General features: G+C 42.4%; 3 protein-coding genes across 5 annotated transcripts in view; 2 read left to right on the top strand and 1 right to left on the bottom strand.

Moving 5' to 3' along the window:
- The window catches only part of celsr3 (cadherin, EGF LAG seven-pass G-type receptor 3), a 118,139-nt gene extending 114,322 nt beyond the window's left edge, over positions 1-3,817 (top strand). Inside the window, exon 38 of the mRNA XM_040152676.1 lies at positions 119-3,817. Within this exon, the coding sequence (XP_040008610.1) occupies positions 119-146 (28 nt within the window). The 3' untranslated portion in view covers positions 147-3,817. The remainder of the gene's footprint in view (positions 1-118) is intronic.
- Positions 3,818-5,353: 1,536 nt separating this feature from the next.
- LOC120803701 lies at positions 5,354-10,661 on the bottom strand. 3 transcript variants are annotated; one of them, XM_040152462.1, is made up of 5 exons: positions 10,606-10,649; positions 10,243-10,328; positions 8,247-8,302; positions 7,907-8,075; positions 5,355-6,096 (listed from the first exon to the last, which is right to left on the bottom strand). In XM_040152462.1, the coding sequence occupies exons 2-5, from the start codon at positions 10,262-10,264 to the stop codon at positions 5,735-5,737; spliced, it is 609 nt and encodes a 202-aa protein (XP_040008396.1). In that variant the 5' UTR covers positions 10,265-10,328; positions 10,606-10,649; the 3' UTR covers positions 5,355-5,734. The 3 variants fall into 3 exon arrangements, with proteins under 3 accessions (XP_040008394.1, XP_040008396.1, XP_040008395.1); XM_040152460.1 differs by lacking the exons at positions 10,243-10,328; positions 10,606-10,649 and adding an exon at positions 9,989-10,236 and having other exon boundaries at positions 5,354-6,096; XM_040152461.1 differs by having other exon boundaries at positions 5,356-6,096; positions 10,243-10,661.
- On the top strand, positions 10,610-19,123 carry wdr6 (WD repeat domain 6). Its single transcript, XM_040152459.1, has 7 exons — positions 10,610-10,996; positions 11,105-11,176; positions 11,505-11,669; positions 12,131-14,891; positions 15,227-15,304; positions 15,715-15,831; positions 16,140-19,123. The coding sequence occupies exons 2-7, from the start codon at positions 11,107-11,109 to the stop codon at positions 17,215-17,217; spliced, it is 4,269 nt and encodes a 1,422-aa protein (XP_040008393.1). The 5' UTR covers positions 10,610-10,996; positions 11,105-11,106; the 3' UTR covers positions 17,218-19,123.
- The last annotated feature ends 423 nt before the right edge of the window (positions 19,124-19,546 follow it).

A 19,546-nucleotide genomic window follows, 5' to 3' on the forward strand; every position in this document is an offset into this window, starting at 1 on the left:
AAGCCCATTTCAATTTTCCTCCTAGATTTCCATTGTCATCATTGTGTGGAATTGAATTTACAATCAGTAGAAAAGTTGCTGTATAAATGATGACTCATTTTCCTTTCCTTTACCTCAGAGCCAACAGAAGTGAAGGACATTCTTGATGACAGCCTCCATATCCCTTCATGCATTGCGACAGTGCTTGGCGCACCAGGGACAAGTTCAAAGGTCATGGATGGTCCTGAACCACTGGGGTACCCTGAGACATCGGCGGACTCGAAACAAACTTAGGGCAGAGGAGACACAGATACGGAAAGGAAGATGGAGAGAGTGTCCGCTGGGGAAATAAAGACGATGTATTAGGCAGGTTGTACTTTATAAATTACGTTTTTCGAGTCCCACTGCCTACAGTAATCTAAAGTGTTTCTTTGGACAATGAATCAACCACCTCTACTACCTAAAAACTGTTATAGACAAACACAGACTCCTCAGATTTCCAACAAAAATGTCAACCTAATCCAAACAAGATCCATCTAAAAGAAGGAAAAAAAAAAGAAAAGACTGTAAATAACGTTTTTTTATACATTTTGTATCTTTTTCATTGGAGATGAAGAAGAAATCTCCCATGATGTTTTCTTTCTTTTTTTTTTTAATGATTGTGTCAGTGTGAGGTTGTGAGTGAGGTTGGTACGAGTGCAGTCTTGTTTGTTGCTGAGGGAGAGATTTCCCCTACGAAGAAAAAAACCGTCCCAAAATTTCTCCCCAAAAACAGTTTTCCTCAGAAACTTTTCCTCAAACCTTTCAACTTTGTGTATAGCATCAGGGGCCCGGCAATAGTATCTGATGAGATTATCAAAACCGTGAGATGTGGTTGAGCGGAAAATATCAAAGTAGCGAGAAGTGATTGTAAATAGGGGAAGGGTTTATAATAAGAGAAGAGATTTGATGGAATGAGACGATTGTGCAGAAAAAGACGGCTAATGTTAAGCTAAAACACCACATGAAGGTTCAGAGTTGATAGTTCAACTACTAAAGATCAGTCACAAGTGTCAAAGTATCAGCTCTTTCAGGAGATTGTGCTGTTTTGTGATCCACTGTATATGAATGTGACCATGTCATCTGTCTGTGTATCTTTGTGCCTGGTGCTGTCTGAACCAGACCATATCAGTCGACCGATATTACAAGACCATATCTTTAGTGTTCTGGGGACCTGGCGCGTGAAGGTAGATATGTCTGCCTCTCTGCATGAGGCTGTATCATGTAACAACCATTTAAAGCCCCTCAAGGTATTTTGCACTTTGATGCATCACTACTCAACCTGCCTCAAGAGACACCACAGGAGCAGACGATTCTCTCCGACAGCATCCAGGAGACTCCTTTATAGAAGCTTCTCATGCAGAAGTTCTGTGCAAATCAAAGCCAAAGGGACAACTGCTTAAAATCAGTACAAAACATCAATGTTCTCCAGTTTTCTGTAATGAAATTGACTTGCAGGGTGTGAACGCTGTAGATGTATTTCAGTTTTGTTTTAATCTTTTTTTCTAAGTAATTGTGCCATGAAAACATGACTAAAGTGAAAGCAGATCAGAGGGAAGACAGATATTTGTTTGGTGACCTGAAAGCAAACTTGCAGTACATATCTAACATGGTATCTACCAGAATATATTAGCTCATGTCTGTAGCACATGTATCCCATGCTAGAATTTTTTACTTGCTTGGCTGAACACAGTTGCTGGGAAATTACTTCAGAAATATGAGAAATTTCACAGAAAAGAGGCACTAGCTCTAAATCTGTAGAGTCCTGACTTTGCGTACTTGAACTAAAACATCCACCGTGAGCTGTCATCAATGAAGAGGTTCACACCAGAACACATTAATACAGATTTGCTCTCATTGTTTAGACTGCTGTACAAAGATGAGGTCTCAAGATCCAGCTTAGCTTCTGGAACACTGCACCAGCTTGCAGAGGAGATGAAATGAAAGTTGTGTCAATGCTAAAAGCCTCTAAGTGGTTTTGAGGTTCAAGTCTTTCCTTCGGCAGCTGTTACTTTCTCACAGCTGTTGGAGCAAACGCTGAGTTCAGGCCTTAAGGTAACAACACAAAGGCATTTCTTGAGCAAAAGAGGCAGGCAGGCAGTCTTCACCAGCCTTGAGAGGGATTAAGGGATTTTGGATAACATGAATGTTTTTGTAATGACCGAAATGCAGTGGGTTATAAAAGCTGGAGGCAAAATGAGGTTTCTGCTTTACCAGAATGTGTTGTCTGTGTGTCCCGTGTGCAGAAAGCATTGTGACAGTCAGAAAATACTTGTAATAACAATAGAACAGCAAGAGAAGAAGTGAATATTAAAACAACGGGATAAAATAAGACTACAATGAGCATAAGAATAAACCATGCGGTACAAAACCAGACGAGATCCGAGGGAGAAAAAATTAGGTCAGAAACCATGACTTTGTGCAAAATTTAACCGCAGGGAGGAAGGCGTGGACATTACTCATCGCAGAGAGAAATAAAAAAAAAAATTAGACAGAGAAATGGATGGAAATAAACACACATGTCAAGCGCATATCTCCCCGCTCAGACCGCTGTTCTGTCATTCCCATGTCTGTTGGAGGTGACAAGTAGGCCCACTTGTGACAATATTATAGGAAAAAAGTGCTCCTGCAGGGGAACACTGACGACTAGTCTTTCAAAGGAGTAGTACACCTAAAAAAAAATCCAATATTTATTCCCATACTCTTTCATTTCCAGTTAATTTTTCACAGACCCATTTTTCTTCAACTGACAATACCTTTAACTTGTACAGACATGAGATTTATTTTATCTACTGATAATTAATTGGCATTTTATTCATTATTTATGTTGTCATTTTGTAGGAGAGGCTGTTTCAAAAGTATTTGTGAATTTTTTTTTTTTGTTCAAATGTTCGTTTTGTTTACATGTAATGTTTTTTAGGATCTTGAGTCTCTCACCTCAACAAATTCACAGAGTGCGGACAATAAAAGAGGGGAATGTGAAGATAAGAATGTTTCTATTTACAACCTAGAATTACAATCCAATGTGGATAAAAGATCCTTAACAGGACACTGAGCTCTTAAACTTTCAAACATTGGCTTTAACATAGGCAAATTAAAAGGTTAATTAAGTTTGTTGTCCTTATCCAACCACAGGTGTACAAGTCTGGAATAATCTTCATTTGGTAAATCGATCCTCTCCAGACAGAATGTCTAGATATGTTAACATATCTAGACAAAAAGTCGAACACTGGGTGTAAATAGTGCAGTTATATCCCAAATGAAAACTTTTTTTCTCCCTGTCCACTTTTATAAATCCAAGGCTGAAGCTTCACAAGCACAAAATCAGATTATTGACTGGTATTCAAACTGCTTTTACAGACGACAGACAGCTGTCAGTAACAGTGAAATGACAGAAAACTCCAGCCTCAGGTTAATCTGGTTTGGACCAATAGGAGCCACAGAAGTGAGGGGAGACAAAACGACTGAGTTGAGACTAAAACGTAGTGATGTGGTCTGAAAAAGAGACAAGGGGGAAGTGACAGAAGGAAAGACACAGTGTGACAGTGAGACAGGGAGAGGAGGAGGGATGGGAGATTGTCTTTGTTAGCTTGTGTGTTCATTATGGGATGCCTTCCATCCCGCCGTTGGCAAGGGGATGGCAGCATGGAAACAGCTGTTCCCCTGTTACCGCGGAAACAAGAGAAATGTTGGACATTAAAAAAATGACTTATTCTACAAGCCTGCGTGTGTTCATGTATGTTCTTTATGTGTGCACGTGTAGATGTCTTTCTATGGCTTTGTGTTTGTGTGTATATGCGTGTGCGTGTGTGTAATGTCTTTCTATGGTTGTGAGGACAAATTTAGGTTTGAAACCATTGTTGTGAGGACATGACTGTTCCTCACGCCTTCAGAGGGCTGTTTGAAGGTTAAGTCAATGATTGTTCTCACAGAGACTGAATTACAATTATTAGGAACGACGTGTTTCAAACTGTTTCAAATTCATGAGAGCATTTTCAAGTGCAAAAACACCGAGCGGAGTAAACATCCTGAAAGGCTTTCTGAAAGGCTCTACTTCTGACTTGTTTAGAATCTCAAAGTATTCTGTCACATCCAGAGGTGTACAGAGGTGTTCAGCTGCCACCTTAATTCCCAGCAAAAGACTGTCAGGTCAGGATATCATCAGTCCTTGACTAAACCTGAAAATAGGCTAAAACAAAAACTGGTTGTAGCCCGTGAGACATGTTTGAATTGGTAAAATTCTAAATAATTGTTTGCTTTGAAGCATACAGATGGGGTCCAAATGAAAGGAATAGGAGGTTTTTTGGAAATTAGCTAGGTACTTTCTCATCAAAAGTCAGAAGAGAACATCTATACCACTCCCATGTCTCTGTTTTTAAAGTATGGAGCCGGACCTAAGTTGTGGTTATCTTAGCTTAGCCTAAAGACTGAGAGCGGGAGGGAACAACTAGCCTGACTCTGTCCAAAGTTCGAAAAACACATCTACCAAGTCCTCTAAAGCTCAGAAACCGTTACAGCCCATAACTCACTATAAAACCACAATTTGTTGCTGTCGGAGGGTCTGTTTTTGAGCTTTGGGGAGAACCAGACTCGCTGTTTACCTGTATTCAGTCTTTATGCTAAGCTAGGCTAACCACCTTTTAGCTCTTGTTACTTAATGCACAGATGTTAGTGGCATTGATCTTCTGTTTAACTGTTTTGAGATCGGGTGACTGTGAAGGTCATAGTATGATTCCTACTGCTGTATTTTTAAACTCATCAAACCTTTTACTGTCCCCTTATACCTTGTATGGAAGAATGTGCATTTGTTTTACTATAAAGCCAGAAATACTTTTGTGAAAACATACACTCAGAGACCCTGTCCATATACTTTTATTGTACTTTTGGCCTGGGGCTTTTTTTCCGGGTCTGGTCTATGTGCCTTAGCTGCTGTCAAACAATATCTTTATACTAAAGTATACAATTGTACTTTAGACAAAATAGTGTCCGTCCAACTTTGTGTCAGCAGATTGGGGAAGGCCCTAACAATTGTTTTCGGAGTTTGGTGTGCAGCAACTTGCCAGCCTGCACAGAGGCCTGACCTTGACCCCATACATCACCTTCGGGATGAACTTATAACAATGACAAGCCAGGCTTAATCGTCCAATACCAGTGGCCAAACTCATTAAAGCTGTTGTGGATGAATAGTAGCACACGTCTGTAGTCAGGTTCCAAAATCTTGGGGAAAGCCCTACCAGAAGAGGAAATTAATGCCTGTGGTTTTGGAATTAAATATTCAGCATTCCCCTATGCCTGTAATATTGTCCACATACTTCTGGCCGTGTAGCGTATGTTTCTCCACTCTTTTATTCAGGTGTTTTCTTTGATGAATCTGTATCTGCAGTCAACTAATTTGAAACTTTTTTAACAAAAGGAAATTTATTTACAAGGACAAAAACAGTTTATACATAGTCATGTTAACATGCACTGCAAAAGAAGCTTTGATGGAAGGTCTGTTAAAAGATTTTCCATTTAGAAATGTCACTTTATTTCTACATCTGTAGTGATTAAATTTAATTTCAGTACATCTTCTAAATCATATTCTCCCTTAAACAGGCTTCGACCTCTACAGAAACTATTATATTAAACATCAGTGAACATTGTGTGATTTTGAATACTGAAGTCACATTGTGAAAAATAAATGTGATGATGATAAAAACACAATCATCAAATCAGTTCATCCTGTCGGATCACATGTTTTCCCCTCTTCATCGCTGCTGCTGGAGGAAGACGGCGGCACTTCCTCGCCCATCCTCTTTAACTTGCCTTTGTAGTACGCCTTCTTCATCCTGAAGGCCTTCTCCTTCTGCCGGGCTGCTTTCCTCTTTTCCCTCACCAGCTCCTGCTCCCATGCCAGCACCTTCATCCTGTTCTCCCACTCCAGGATCTTCATCTGCTGCTGCTGCTCCAGAGCCTCTGTTCTCTGATGGAGCTCCAGCCTCGACAGGTCTACGGAGTCGTTCTGAACCAAGCGGCGGCCGGCCCCCTCTGTCTCGCTGCTTGATGGGTGGAGACGCTGGCTGATGAGCCTGGAGGTGCCTGCAAGGTCAGAGTTCAAGGAGGTCAGTGGGGGGAAACTTAGTGCTCCTCAGTGTGCTGGTCCAGTATATATTGTTAAAACTAACTTTGCATATTTTTGTATCAAAATTCAAGTTTTTTCTGGTGCATCTTGAACTCAGAATGTAAAAGTAATTTTAAAGTTAAATAAGTCCCTCCACACAGCAGCCAAAAATTGCAAATCCGTTTAAGTGACCCTTTAAACCTCATGATTTAAAACATACTGACATGTGACCCAATGAGTCCAATTCTTATGTTTTTAATCAATGGGCATAAAGATGACTTCACAAATCACAAAATCAATATGATATACAGATGTGGTGACAAACAAAAAAATGAGATAAAGTGTCTTAGTCAAGTTTTGAACAGCTTCAGTGAACCTTGGCATTGATTCTACAAGTCTCTGGACTCTACTGGAGGGATGAACACTATTCTTCCAAAAGATATTCCCTCATTTGGTGTTCTGATGACGGTGGTGGAGAGCGCTGTCTGGCACATCAGTCCAAAGTCTCCCATAGGTGTTAAAAAGGGGTTGAGATCTGGTGGCTGCGAAGGCCATGGCATCTGATCCACATCATTTTCATACTCAGACCATTCATTGACCCCTCATGACCTGCATGGATGTTCTGCCACTCTCTTTTTATGGTTTTTCCCATGATAAATAAAAAACACTGCAGACAATGGCCCAGTTCTTTTGAGTGGGCCCGGACATCCGTTTATAAATGCATTCTGCCTTTTAATGCCACTCCTGCACCCAAACCAGAGGCCCTCTGACATTATCAACAGAAAGGGTGCTACATCAACTGCACGCACGCAGATGATTCAAACGACCATTGGTTTCATATATAGAGTATTTTATAGGTGACCAAGAACCCTTTGAGGATCTAAACCTGTGTGTCGACCAGAGGAATCAGGGACTTAATTCAGTTCCTGTACAATAGTTTGAGGTATTAAAAACAGTCCCTGCGTCGTGGGTAGTATTTCAAGCGGAGGTGGAATCTGCAGAGCTGACCATCACTAATTGGTCAAACAAGACCCCCAGACAACTACTACTCGTGTACAGCTTCAGTCACATAATAAGGAAGCAGTGGGCGCCATTAATATCTAAATATTAGGATGTGTCACGGATATTTCTGTTGTTTTTTTAATCCATCATCTGTCTATGTTGCCTCATTTTCAAGGCTCTTCAAACACTGCTTTGAGACTTTCCTTTTACACCTATACAGCTATACTTTTACAGCAAACTCCTAGTCCTCTATGTTAAACATGTTAAACATGCTCTTGAATAATACCATTAAGACTGGAATATCCCACATGTGATTTCGGTTATGGTAACTCTTACTGATTTCAATCCAAGAAAGACTACTCCTGCACACGGACTCCAACAACAAATTTAATTAAATAGATAAAAGTAGATTTATTTAAATAAATTTAAAAACATCCAATAAGATTTTCATCAGATCTAATTAGGATCAAAATATTTTCTATTTAAATGTTAATTTTTGTTTGCATCGAAAGTGCAGGTGTTACTCCTGTGATGTGTGTATAATTACACTCCTTCCTCCTCATCCTCAGTAATGGTAGCCTAAACAATGCTCTTATTCAGCTGTATACACGACCATTTCCGAATTAAGGGTCTTATCTTTATCAGGATCAGACTGGAATATCACAGTTCATGTAAACATGTTCATTCATAGGTCTGGACACGCATCAATATTTGCCAACATTCACTGTGCAAGTGTTTCTAGGCAACAAATACCGGAGCAGCTGGCAGAGCTTTATATGGGGGTACCTGGTGCTGTGAAGTAGGCAGAAGGAAATGTCACATCCTGCAGCTCTGCATTGTGGGAGGTGGAGTTTGTAGTGGCGCTGTGGTGCAGATCTGACCAGTCGCTGCCTGTTATTCTGTCCGAGGCGTCACGCTGGAGGCAGATGGCCACTTGCTCCTTGCTGTCCTCAGTCTGAGAAGAAGGGAACAAAGTGGTTTACGTGATTATTTCATGCTGCATTATGAATCTTAGTTTTCCATGACTATGAGCTGCCCCAGGCTTATTTTAATGCTGTTCTTTGCTTTAAACTCTGCTACTGTTTCTAAAATAGATGTTAACCAAAACAATAAATTTGATATTTACCCGATTTACGCTGCCGTTCATCTGCCCAGCGGCATTTATCATCATCAAATTGCCTGCTAATAAGCAAAAAAAGGACAGGGAGACAGTCAGGGAGGGACTGCAGGTAAATGTAGTTCAGGAAAATGTGCAGAGAGCGCCTCCCTCTGGTGAACCGAGGTACAACATCATCTTCACACACAAACACTTAAGAGACAAACACACATGTATCCAAAGCACCTTACAGTATCATGGCTGCACATATTTGTGTGGATAACACCAAGTGGAAATTGGTACAATCTGTGTTTGCAACAAACTGAACATCGATAAAACTGTTCCGACTTTGTTGGTAATGAGGCATGACTGCAAGTGAGATATCCATGAGCATGTGAAACAGACAGATGTAAATCTTTACTTAAACAATGAAAAGTTCTAAAATGTCAGCCTCAAATTCACTGTCGGTAAAGCAGTTTCAGGTTTGAGGAGTTTTGTAAATACAATTTGAAGTAATTAGAAATGCTACACATTAACACTGTGGTGTCAAATTCAGGGATTATTTAATCAGTTTCCAGGCAGGCTTCCTTTTAGGTTTAACTGTTTGGTAAACCGAACATGCTTTGGTGCAGAAGAACAATAAAGTGAGAAGGCAGACAGTCTTTAGTTCTCATGGCAGCAAGTATGCACCCTGCTGAAATGCCCTGGAGCAGAATCACTACAAATCCCTGAAAAAATTCCAGTGCTGCAGTTTTGTAGCTAATTCTGATCACACTGTAAAGAGATCAAGAGAAAAGAGAAGCTCTAATTTAACTCTAAACTTTGTATTTACTCTACAAACATTAAACCACCCAAAAACAGACAGAGTTCTCAAAGACAGATGTCCCAAAACCTGGAAACAGCAAAACCAAACCGATCTGCTTGGCTAGATAGCACTGGGTGAAGAATGGTTTTTTTTGCTTGTTTTGTGGATGAACTTTCCCTTTAAACATCGAAAACTGAGCTTTAAACCCATTTAAACTTCTCTGCAACATGCACTCCTGTTATTAAAGGGAGTTCAACAGAAAACGTCTTTGTACTCTGCTGTATAAATATAATAATCAGGTGTTACATATACTTACCACAAACAGGTTTACCCTGAATCTGGGGTAAACGAATGGATAAATATATTATAGTGTGTTAATGGGCTCGGGTCCATATGGTCTTTAAGGGTAAGTATCCCATAACACCTCTATATCTTAAGGTTACTAGATGTCTGGCGTGCTATTTTAGTAAATAAACCTTGAAAAATCAATTATTTCTATTACCATTATCGCTACTACATCATAGTGAAAACAGTTTCACTTGAAACTGCATATTTTCGACTAGAGGTCTGACTATTTTGAAGTTCTGTATGAAAGCCATGCAAGTTTCCTACGGATCACAACTCCTGAAACTGGACACTTCATATACTGCACTACAAGATGACTTTATTGTTGTCATGCATGAATCTAATATATGCGCATACAAAAAAAAACAAAAACACGCCCAGACAGGGACAAGCTGCTGTTGATGCCCTGGGAAAGATGTTTCAGAACAACTGTTCGAGCCAAATACACACACCCACCACCTACCTCCAACAGACCTGTACACCACAACCCACAAATAAACCAGCTGAGCAAACAACGACGATCAACTGGTTCTGAATTACATGAACTCATAGATATTTGTAAACGCGTCTGAGGGCATGCTTTTTAAACTGTTTTCCAGTTTTAAAATGGAAGCCCAGCTACCTTCCACTAGCTTGCGGACCGCTGCTTTGTGACCCGCTCCCCCTGCGTGGCTGGTGAGAGCAGCCTCGCCCATGGTCTGGAGTTTGATTGATTTACAACAGGCCCTACATCTGGCGAAGTGAATGTCCTGGACGTCCTTAACCAACCAGTCTTTGTAAATTTCCTTAGAGAGCCAGGAGTCTTGGAATTTACATTTCCCAGGCATAGTTAGCTGTGAAGTTAGCTGGACCGCTACCTAACATCCAGCCACTTACCTTCTAGTGCCTCCTGATGCATCCACGGTCTACTCGGAAAATCCACAGGCGATCTGTTTGTACCGTTGGGCTTGACGGGAATTACTCTATATGTCGACATAAAGTTAGGAAATGTCCATAAAGCAGCACTGTTAGATCTACTTAAGCTACTTCATTGGGCGTCTATGTTTTTAAAATTACTCAAAGCAAGACAAAGAACAAAGAACGTGTAGAAAAGGCACAACTGCATCTGCTACTGTAGTGGAGAAAACAAAACATAGTTGTTTGAAAGCAGCCAATTAACACGGAGTAACTAGCCTATGAGTCATGTTAAAATAATTTCTGAGATTGATGCTAAACAAACTGCATTGTTCCACAAAACACCTAAAGGCAGCACAACTCAATTGCGGTCGGTCACATGCGTCGTCCCCTTCAATACAAACACGGCTAACTTTTTTTTTATAACCAATCAGCGTTGGGAAAGTCAGTAGTGTAGCCTGATTGGTTAAAAGGAGGCACGGAAGACAGAGCAGAAACACATGGGTACCGGGCTGCTGGTCGTGGATCTTAAATAACGATTTGAAACACATTTTGGTAGTATTTGAGGCGTTTAGTAAGTAAAGCATGTAGCAGAATTACATAGACCTAGAAAAGTTACTTTTCTTTATTCGTACTCACCAAATAACTCGAGTAGTGCTCTTGCATTTCGCTTGTTATGCTAACTGAAAGGCTAATGGTGACTGCACGCAACATAGACTTTATCAACATTTTGCAGGTTTGCCAACTTTTCTGGCTTTTCCCAGGCTTTGTATCTTTCAGGCACCCTTGACAATGTGTCAAAAGTTATTAATCATTATTAATAATCAAGTTATTAATCATTAAGAGATGGAGACAGCAGCCCTGGTAGCTCCAGTCACAGCTCTGGAGTTCCTTCAGGATTCATTTCTCCTGACAGGTAGGCAGCAGTGTTCCAAAACAGCACACAAGTGATTGTCCTACTGATTTGTTTTTTGTTTTGTTTTTTTCACTGATCAAATATCAGATCTGTTTTGGCTACTAAAAATGTGTATTTTTGTTAGGGTTTCACCACAAAGCTTGACATACAGTAGACGAAATAGGCCTTTAAATGTCTTTGGTTATATAAACATGAGCTGAATGATATACAGTTAGGCACTACTGTTCTACTACTACTATATTTGTTAGTTTGAATTTAGACTCAAAGGCTTTATAAAGGACTGCACAACACACATTTAACTTAATTTTCTGTTACCCTTTCTTGGCAGGTGAAGGTCCAGTCTTGATGGTGTACAGTCTCCAGCCTCGCCCCAAAGCCCGTGCTTCAGTGAGTGTGCTCCAACACTACAGAATCCATGGAATAAGACCCAGAAGTCAGGCCACTGTCCCAGCACGGAGCTCTGCCACAGGAACCTACGGGGAGAAGAAACATGGTTAGCACGAGCAGATGTAGTTTACATTTTTTTCATATCTGTTGCATTCAGTGAGGTTTTTCTTTTTCTTTATTATAATTTATTTGTATTTTTAAATTGACACGCAGATTTGAGTCAAGTAAAATAGACAGGCAAGCATTGGGAAAAGGTACTGTTTATTATATTTTGTTGATCTGCAGGATTTTTTATAATAATTATGAAACAAAGTAATGAAGGGCTTCTCCTTTTTCTCTCCTTAACTTGATTCTAAATACTAAAGATATGTTTGCAGGTGTTTACATAAATCTCAGGGGATAGGAATGAATATTATCTATAGCTGTAATGGCTGGATGAAAAACTGTTCCGTGTTGGTAAAGGGTTTGCACTCACTCACAGCTCTCGAGTTATTTTTGCAGATGTTGTTTTTGTGTTTATTCACTCTCATATATTCACAAAACCCCTCCTCGTCTGTCAATCCCCAGGACTGAGCTCCACTGCAGAGCCCAACTTCTATGACCTAGCAGTCTTTGGAGGCAAGGCTGTGAGGCTGGTGAGGCTCCATGTGGATCTCCAGGAAGAGGACCCTCTGCATTTGGAGATCTTGGGTCCCCTCACGGAGTTACAGGACTGGGCCCTGGATGTGCGCTGGCTTTCTGGAGACAAAGACTCACTTCTCTGTGTGGCTGTGGCCCACAATAGTGCTCTTCTACTGGATGTCAAAACGGGAACTTCCCTGTTACAACGCTCCTGTCTGGAGGGCTGTCTGCTATACTCTGCCCTCCTTCTGATACATGAATCTTGGGCAGATGCCGTCTTAGTAGGAGGGACTGTTTTCAATCAGCTGGTTCTCTGGAAGCCTGGAGGAGTAGAAGGAAGTGGTTACGAATGTAAAGCTCCAGTTGAGAGACGTCTGCTGGGGCACAGCGGGGTCATCTTCAGCATCTCATACTTCCAGGAGAAAGGGTGGCTGGCTTCAGCCTCTGATGACCGCAGTGTAAGGGTGTGGGGTGTTGGTGCTTTAGGGGGCCCTGGAGGCAAGTGTGGGGACTTGAACCCAGCCTGTTTAAGGGTCCTATATGGACACCAGGCTAGGGTTTTCTCAGTGCATCTCTCCCCTGGGAAAGTGTTCAGTGCTGGGGAAGACGGGGCCTGTTTAGTCTGGGACTGGGCTGGAGGTGGGAAAGTGGTTCAGACGTTGAAGGGTCACCGTGCAGGGGGGGTGCGCGCGTTGGCAGTCAGTGAGGGAACAGGAGATGAAGAGAGATGGGTGGCTACAGGGGGTGCAGATGGAGGGGTGAGGTTGTGGAGTTTGAGGAAGAGTGAGGAGAGGAAGGAGAACATGGAGGAGGCAGTGACAGAGAAGCTAACTGACCTGAAATTCCCTGGTCACAGCACGCCTAAAGTGGTTTGCGTAGCAGCAAAAGAGGGTGAAACTGCAAGCTGGAGCCAAAGTAAGTTTGTGGTTTGCACTGACCAAGGAATAGTCTATCAATACTGCAGTGGGCAGTGGGAGATTGTATGGCAAGGGGCTCCTGATTTTCAGTCCTACTGTGTGATGGAAACAGTATCCATCACTGCGAAAGACTCAACAGCCAAGGTTCATTTGTGTGCTTTGGGAAACCTCAGCGGGTCCATTCAGGTCTTCCCCATTGCTCATCCTCAATCTGGTATTCTTCTCACAGGTGGATCAGGGAAGATCCACAGTGTTATTTGGCAAGAGGGAAAAGAAGGTATGTGTTTGCTAGTATCAGGTGCTGAAGGACTCGTCTATCGCTGGTGTATAGAGGTAAAATTAAATGAAAACTATTCCTTAGCTCTCAAAGTAAATCCTCTTCCTCCTTTCCTCCTTCCCCCCTGTGCCAAACGCTGGCTGTTGGCTGCAGTGTGCCTCCGCTCAAGGTCACAGGAGACGCTGTGGGTTTGCGGGGACAGGAGAGGGTCCCTGCTTTTGTTTCAGGAAGGAGGAAAACTCATGCAAAGGAAGGGAGATAATGCACAGGTGGATGAAGGTTTGCATACAGGCACTGAACAAAGTGAAGATGAGAAAAATAGAAGTGATGGAGATGGAAAAAGCAGTATCACGGAGCAGAGAGAGAATAAAGAAATGCATGACCTAAAGCTGCAGCCACTGAGCTGCCTGTTCGGGGTGCATGGAAAACAAGGTGTAACTTCAGTATATGAATACCAAGGACTCCTCTACAGCACTGGCAGGGATGGCTGTGTTCGAGTTTTTAGAGTGCAGCCAACACCACCAGAGAAACTTGAAGAAAACCGAAAAAATAGTACTGGAAAGCCTGTAGAGAACAAAGAAAGACTTCAGCTGGAGGTTCTGCGAGTCCAGCGGGCCTGCAAGGGTATGGAGTGGCTTGAGAGAGTTTTGATTCTTGAACCTGAAATTCCCGAGGAAGAGGAGGTCAGGGAGGAATGTCAGAACCCCTCTAAGACAAAGCAGAGCTTCAGAGGAGAAGAGGTAAAGGCAGATAACAAGGCAAGAGAAGTCAGGTTTGTCATTGCTGGCTTCCACGCTGTCCACTTTGTGGTTTGGGACCCAGTGAGGCAGGAGAGGTTGTTAGTGGTACCCTGTGGTGGGGGGCATCGCTCTTGGACTCTCTGGCCACCCCACAAAGGGGTTTGGCCTGGATTTGGAGCCCTGGTCTTCATCAAGAACGGGGCTGTCCTGGCTTCGCAACCCCCTGGAGAGGAACCAAGCTGGGCTGGGAGGGCAGGAAGGACTGGAGGATGGGGCCTGAGAGAGGGCATCCATGGGAGGGGGATTGGGTGTGTATGCAGGCTGGGGAGGATAGAGGGAACCGGGAAAGACATTCAGGCAACTGGAAATATGACTGAAACTGAGAGAAGGGAGGTGGAGAGAGAGGGAGGGCATTGGGAGGTAGTGGTGACAGGAGGCGAGGACACCAGCTTAACTGTCCTGGCAGTACATCCCAGCTCTGGCAACATGAAAGTTCTCTCAGTTATTACTGACCACATCTCCAGCGTGCGGACGGTGACGGCGGTAACGCGTCCAGAGGGAGAGAGCGCTAAGCAATCACAGTCTCTCTCTGCCTTTCTCGTGTCAGCCGGCGGCCGGGCTCAAATGCAGTGTTACCGGCTGTTGATCGGCTGGGACAGTGAGAGACTGGCGCCCTCCTGCCAGGTGATCCAGGTGGCCGGTCACCGATTGGACGAACAGTGGGAGAGGAGGCGGAACCGACACAAGACGGTGAAAATGGACCCAGAAACAAGGCAAGTTGTAACGTTGGAGGCAAAGACAGAAACTGATGTGGATTAAGAAGCTGTGTTGTCCCATCATCTGTGTTTATTTTCTGCACATATGTAAAACGAATTCATAAAGAAATTGACTTTTTCTTTTATGATTATATAACATTAGCTACTTTCAAGTGCCTTTTCCTTCTTCCCCTTTCTTTTGTCTTTATTCCCTTCCTTCCTCCCTTCGTTTACTCTAGCACTACACATTTTCTAACATGTCTATAGACTTTAGATTTCTAGAGATGAAGAATTTATCCCCTACTCTTGTCCTGTATCTACCTCTCTTACCAGTTGTGTCTGTGTGTTTTCAGGTACATGTCCGTAGTGGTGGTGGATGAGAGGACTGACTGTGTTCTTCTGGCTCTGGCCTGCAGCGACGGAGCTGTCAGGTTGGTGTCCATCACAGCAAATCTGACACATCTGTTCTCAACAGCAGGAGAAAGGAGAAGAGTGTTATGGTATCAAAACCGCATGTCTTCCAGCTGCTTGAGTGTTTTCTTTTCCCATGAGTGTTTTCTTCAGGAAACTGCAGCAGTGATGATTGTACCTGAATGTAAGACAAAGTTGAAATGTGTCGTTGCATGCAAGCATACAACAGATTTGTAAGCCTAATTAAGTTCATATAACTTGTGCAAAACTTAAACATGCATTTTATCAAAATGGGAATGATGGGTTGTCATGTCTCCCTCTTGGGATGCTGTTTCATCAGTTTTGAGTTTCCTTCTTGTGTTACTTAATTGTACTTAATAGGATGCTGTCCTTTTCTGTGTCCCCTAACCTCCATCACTGTATCTGCCAGATTGTTCTCGGTGAGTGAAGTTAAACGTCAGGTTGATTCGTTGTGGGAGACGTTTTACCACCAGCGCTGTGTGCTCAGTGTCGCCACCTGCAGCCTAGAGGATGGAAAAGGCAAAAGGTAACCCTACGTTTGTTCAACCTTCCTTTCAACTTATTGATAGTCTTGCTTTGAAAAACGCATATGAACCAAACAACTGACCGTTTTTTTTTTTTAATATATTTTTTTTATTATTTTAAAGCACATCACTTTCGAAAAGAGTAGTGACCATCAGATGACATATAGGAATTCAGTGTTTAAAGCTCAGTATATTTAGGTTAATTTTCAATCTCCAACATGTTTACTCTACCTTTCCTGGGAAAAAATGAAGAAAGCAATCTCTTATGTACAGTAATGTTTATATCAATTACACTCTGCCTCTCTCTCAGGTACAAGCTGCTTTTCAGTGCTGCAACAGATGGGAAAGTTGCAGTGTGGGATTTGACTGAAGCTTCTTCCTCAACCGATAATTCAAGCAGTGCTCCCACTCTACCAATCCCCTGCCTCGACTTTCCCGCCCACCAGAGTGGCATTAACTCATTGGCTGTTTGGGCAGAGAAACTGGGACAGCAAGAGGACGGTTGCCTGGTAACTGTTGCTAGCGGAGGGGATGATGGGCAGCTGACGGTGTCCACCATTAGGGTGCATTACCCAGAAGATGGGAAGACTGGTGGTAGCAGAGGTGGTGATTCTCAGATTTCTGAGATGCTAATTTCATCACAAACCCAGTTCCAACCCCCAAACCAGCTTCGGCTCCATCTGCACGCCCACTTCCACATCCCACTGGCCCACGCAGCCCCTTTGACAGCCCTGAAGCTCCTGACCCCAGGCCTCCTGGTCTCCACATCCTCAGATCAGAGGGTTTGCCTGTGGAGGCTCTGCAGTACCAGTATCAGCCACAGAAGGACGCTGTGCTCCCACATTGCAGATGCTGCAGGACTTGCAGTGTGGGAGGGGCACATAATAGAGGGCAAGGAAGGAAATGAAAAGGGGAGCCCGAGATTTGAGTCTGAGCAGGAGATTGCAATTGTGAGAAGAAAAGGGAGTCAGGCAGGATTAGAAACAGAAGATAAGACCAGAGAGGGTAAGATAGGAGGGAGGTTCTATAAGGAAACAGATGATGAGGCCAAGGTTGGAGAACCTGTCAAAGCAGTAAGCGAGACAGGCGACCCAGTTTGTAAGACCAGTGATGAGAACGAAGGTGGATCAAGATATCAAACAGAGACCGACAGCGTGGGTAAGACAGAGAGTGAGGTGAACACTGACACAGGTTTGAAAGATTGTTGTGAGATCAGGGGAAAGAGAGAGAAGACGGGATGGGTGTTGGTCTGTGGCCAGGGTCTCCAGCTACTCCGAGTCAAAAATACAGAGATGGATGCAGAGATGTGGAAAGAGGAAAGAATAAAAAGAGAGAGGGGAAAGGTGAATCACAGCGTTAAAGTGACTTTACAAGAAAAGGCCACATAAGTTGAATCAGAAAACAGTGGTGGTCCAACCTGTAACTTCCTGAATGTACTCTTTTTTTGGTCATTATTCATGAATTACCTGTAAAAATTACTTTTAATGTACATTTTAATTAAAGGGTATTTATTTTTAGAGCTTTCTTGTTAAGAACTTGGTAATTCTACATCCAAAAGAGAGACAGAGAGATGGCTACAGACGGGAACATTATCAAACCTTTATGAAGAGATATTAAACTGTTTAAATTTCCTTCATGGAGTTTTAGATTAGTTAAAGTTTTTCTTGACCTCTCTGAAGCGCCTGCGTGTCATGAATTTCTGCCAGCCTGAAAAAATCCAAACAAAAACATCGAAGATGTGGCCAGCAATTCTGTCTGGAATCACGCTACATTTCTGCAGGTAATAACACAATAACAAAAAGTGTTTGGTGCTCATCGAGGAAAAATCAAATTCCATGGCTATTTCAAGAGAACAGTAAAACTATCTGATGCGTTTGGGCCATCTGTGGCCTCCTTCAGGGAATAGCACCACACTGCACAAAGATGGCTGAAATGACTGGAGTTATTTTTAATGCAGTATGTTGCATCTCAGCCAGCCAGAAAATAAAGCCCTTTTACTTGAAGAGAGCCATGGGACTCAATTTTCAGTGAGAACAAGGCCAAACCAAAGACTGCCTTTACCAAATGTCTCCCTGAACCAAAATCCACAAAGAATTGGGGAGATTTGAGGTTTAAATCTAGTATATAGTTAAAACACCACTATTCCCGATTTGCCCTTGAGCAAGGCACTTGATCCAGATTGTTTTAGTGAAGAGCGGCTCTCCCCCCAGTCACCCGTGCCCACAAATGGCATCATCCTGGCATCATGTTAGACTGAAAACTAGCAGACGACATGTGATGGTGTACGGTACATAAGAAAATGCAACATATACAAATCATAACAAGAGCTCCCTGAGTAGACCTGACCGGTCCTATAGAGCAGAGGTTCCAAACCTAGGAGACAGAAACACCACAAGTGGTTGGAGATAGGAAATAAAAAGCACATTTCTGCTACACAAAATTATGATTTAGGGAGTTTTTTTTGTCTGATTTTTTTGTTTGTTTTGTTTATGAGATGCTGGACAGCTTTTTGTCTTCATACCGCTGAAATTATTCAAATAAACCAATCAGCTTGGCTTATGACCCGAGGAAAAATTTACAAGCAGTCATAAGCCAGAAAGAGAACTGACAAAACCATGTGTGTTTGGTCTTCTTCTTCTTTTTTTTTTTCCCCTTCAAGACAAATTTTAAATGTTGTCCTCTTTTTTTTTTTAAAGGGTTTGGTATTGGTTATGATTAGGTTTAGATTGAGGTTAGGCTAAGGGTTGGGGTTGACATTGGTGGCAAGGAAATACATCAGTGAGGGTCCTCACACATGTAGAAGTACCAAAGTGTCAGTGTATTTATTTCTACTGCAGCAAGTATTTGCTTTTCCAGTCACCCTTTGCATTAATGGTATTACTCACTGAAAAAAACAACAACAAAAAACATGTTTGTGTGATTGTGCATACACAGTTTTGTTTACAGTTGCAGGGTTATGAAATAGTATTTCTTTTGGGATTATTAAGGACTTATTAAAGAGTGTGAACATGGAGTGTGTTTGCTTGGTTGAAGGTGAGGGTTTGTACAATTGTGCCCACTCGTACTGTGATTATATTGTGTGCACGTGCTCTGAGAGGCTAATTTAGCAATGTAGAAGCAGAATGTGATGTGATATGAAAGGCTAATCCTGCCCAAGTGGCAGGTTGATATGGGACCGTCTGGACAATTATCTGTATATTTTTTGTGTGTCTGCCTGCTATGCAAATGTAGCTGTGTCAGATGAAATGTGAGAGTGCTGGCAGAATGTTCACCTGTGCCACATTAAATGTCATACACTGTAGATTAAAGTGAATGTGTGTGTGTGTGCATTGGTGTTTGTTAATTCTCAGTCACCAGGCTGGAATTTAAATGTAGTTGTCAGATGAGGTGTGCACCTGTATTCCTAGGTGTGTTTGTGTGTATGTGTAATGGTCTAAAATGCTGATGTTACTGAAGAATTCCGCTAAATGAGATGTGAGTATGCCTGCCTGCATACACTGTTATCAATGTGTGTGTGTGTGTGTGTGTGTGTGTGTGTGTGTGTGTGTGTGTGTGTGTGTGTGTGTGTGTGTGTGTGTGTGTGTGTGTGTAGGTCTAGGTGGGGGTCAGAGCCCACGAAGGGGCCAACTGCAGGAATCCATGAATATTTTAATATTTTAGCCCCGTCTCAAGTTGCCTTTTGTCGAGGACCCACCTCACCACCTGCCACTCAAAGTG

This window comes from Xiphias gladius, chromosome 18 (assembly GCF_016859285.1).
Source record: "Xiphias gladius isolate SHS-SW01 ecotype Sanya breed wild chromosome 18, ASM1685928v1, whole genome shotgun sequence".
In the NCBI taxonomy this organism is placed as follows: Eukaryota; Metazoa; Chordata; class Actinopteri; order Istiophoriformes; family Xiphiidae; genus Xiphias; species Xiphias gladius.

What these genes read in the sequence shown, in the direction of transcription:
- LOC120803701 (XM_040152460.1), bottom strand. Translation starts at nt 10,193, where the DNA reads ATGCCTGGGAAATGTAAATTCCAAGACTCCTGGCTCTCTAAGGAAATT. An exon ending in TGAACGGCAGCGTAAATCGG is followed by an intron (nt 8,076 to 8,246) that starts GTAAATATCAAA and finishes CCTTCTTCTCAG; the next exon opens with ACTGAGGACAGCAAGGAGCA. An exon ending in TGCCTACTTCACAGCACCAG is followed by an intron (nt 6,097 to 7,906) that starts GTACCCCCATAT and finishes CTGACCTTGCAG; the next exon opens with GCACCTCCAGGCTCATCAGC.
- wdr6 (XM_040152459.1), top strand. Translation starts at nt 11,107, where the DNA reads ATGGAGACAGCAGCCCTGGTAGCTCCAGTCACAGCTCTGGAGTTCCTT. An exon ending in AAAATGGACCCAGAAACAAG is followed by an intron (nt 14,892 to 15,226) that starts GCAAGTTGTAAC and finishes GTGTGTTTTCAG; the next exon opens with GTACATGTCCGTAGTGGTGG. An exon ending in TGCAGCGACGGAGCTGTCAG is followed by an intron (nt 15,305 to 15,714) that starts GTTGGTGTCCAT and finishes TGTATCTGCCAG; the next exon opens with ATTGTTCTCGGTGAGTGAAG.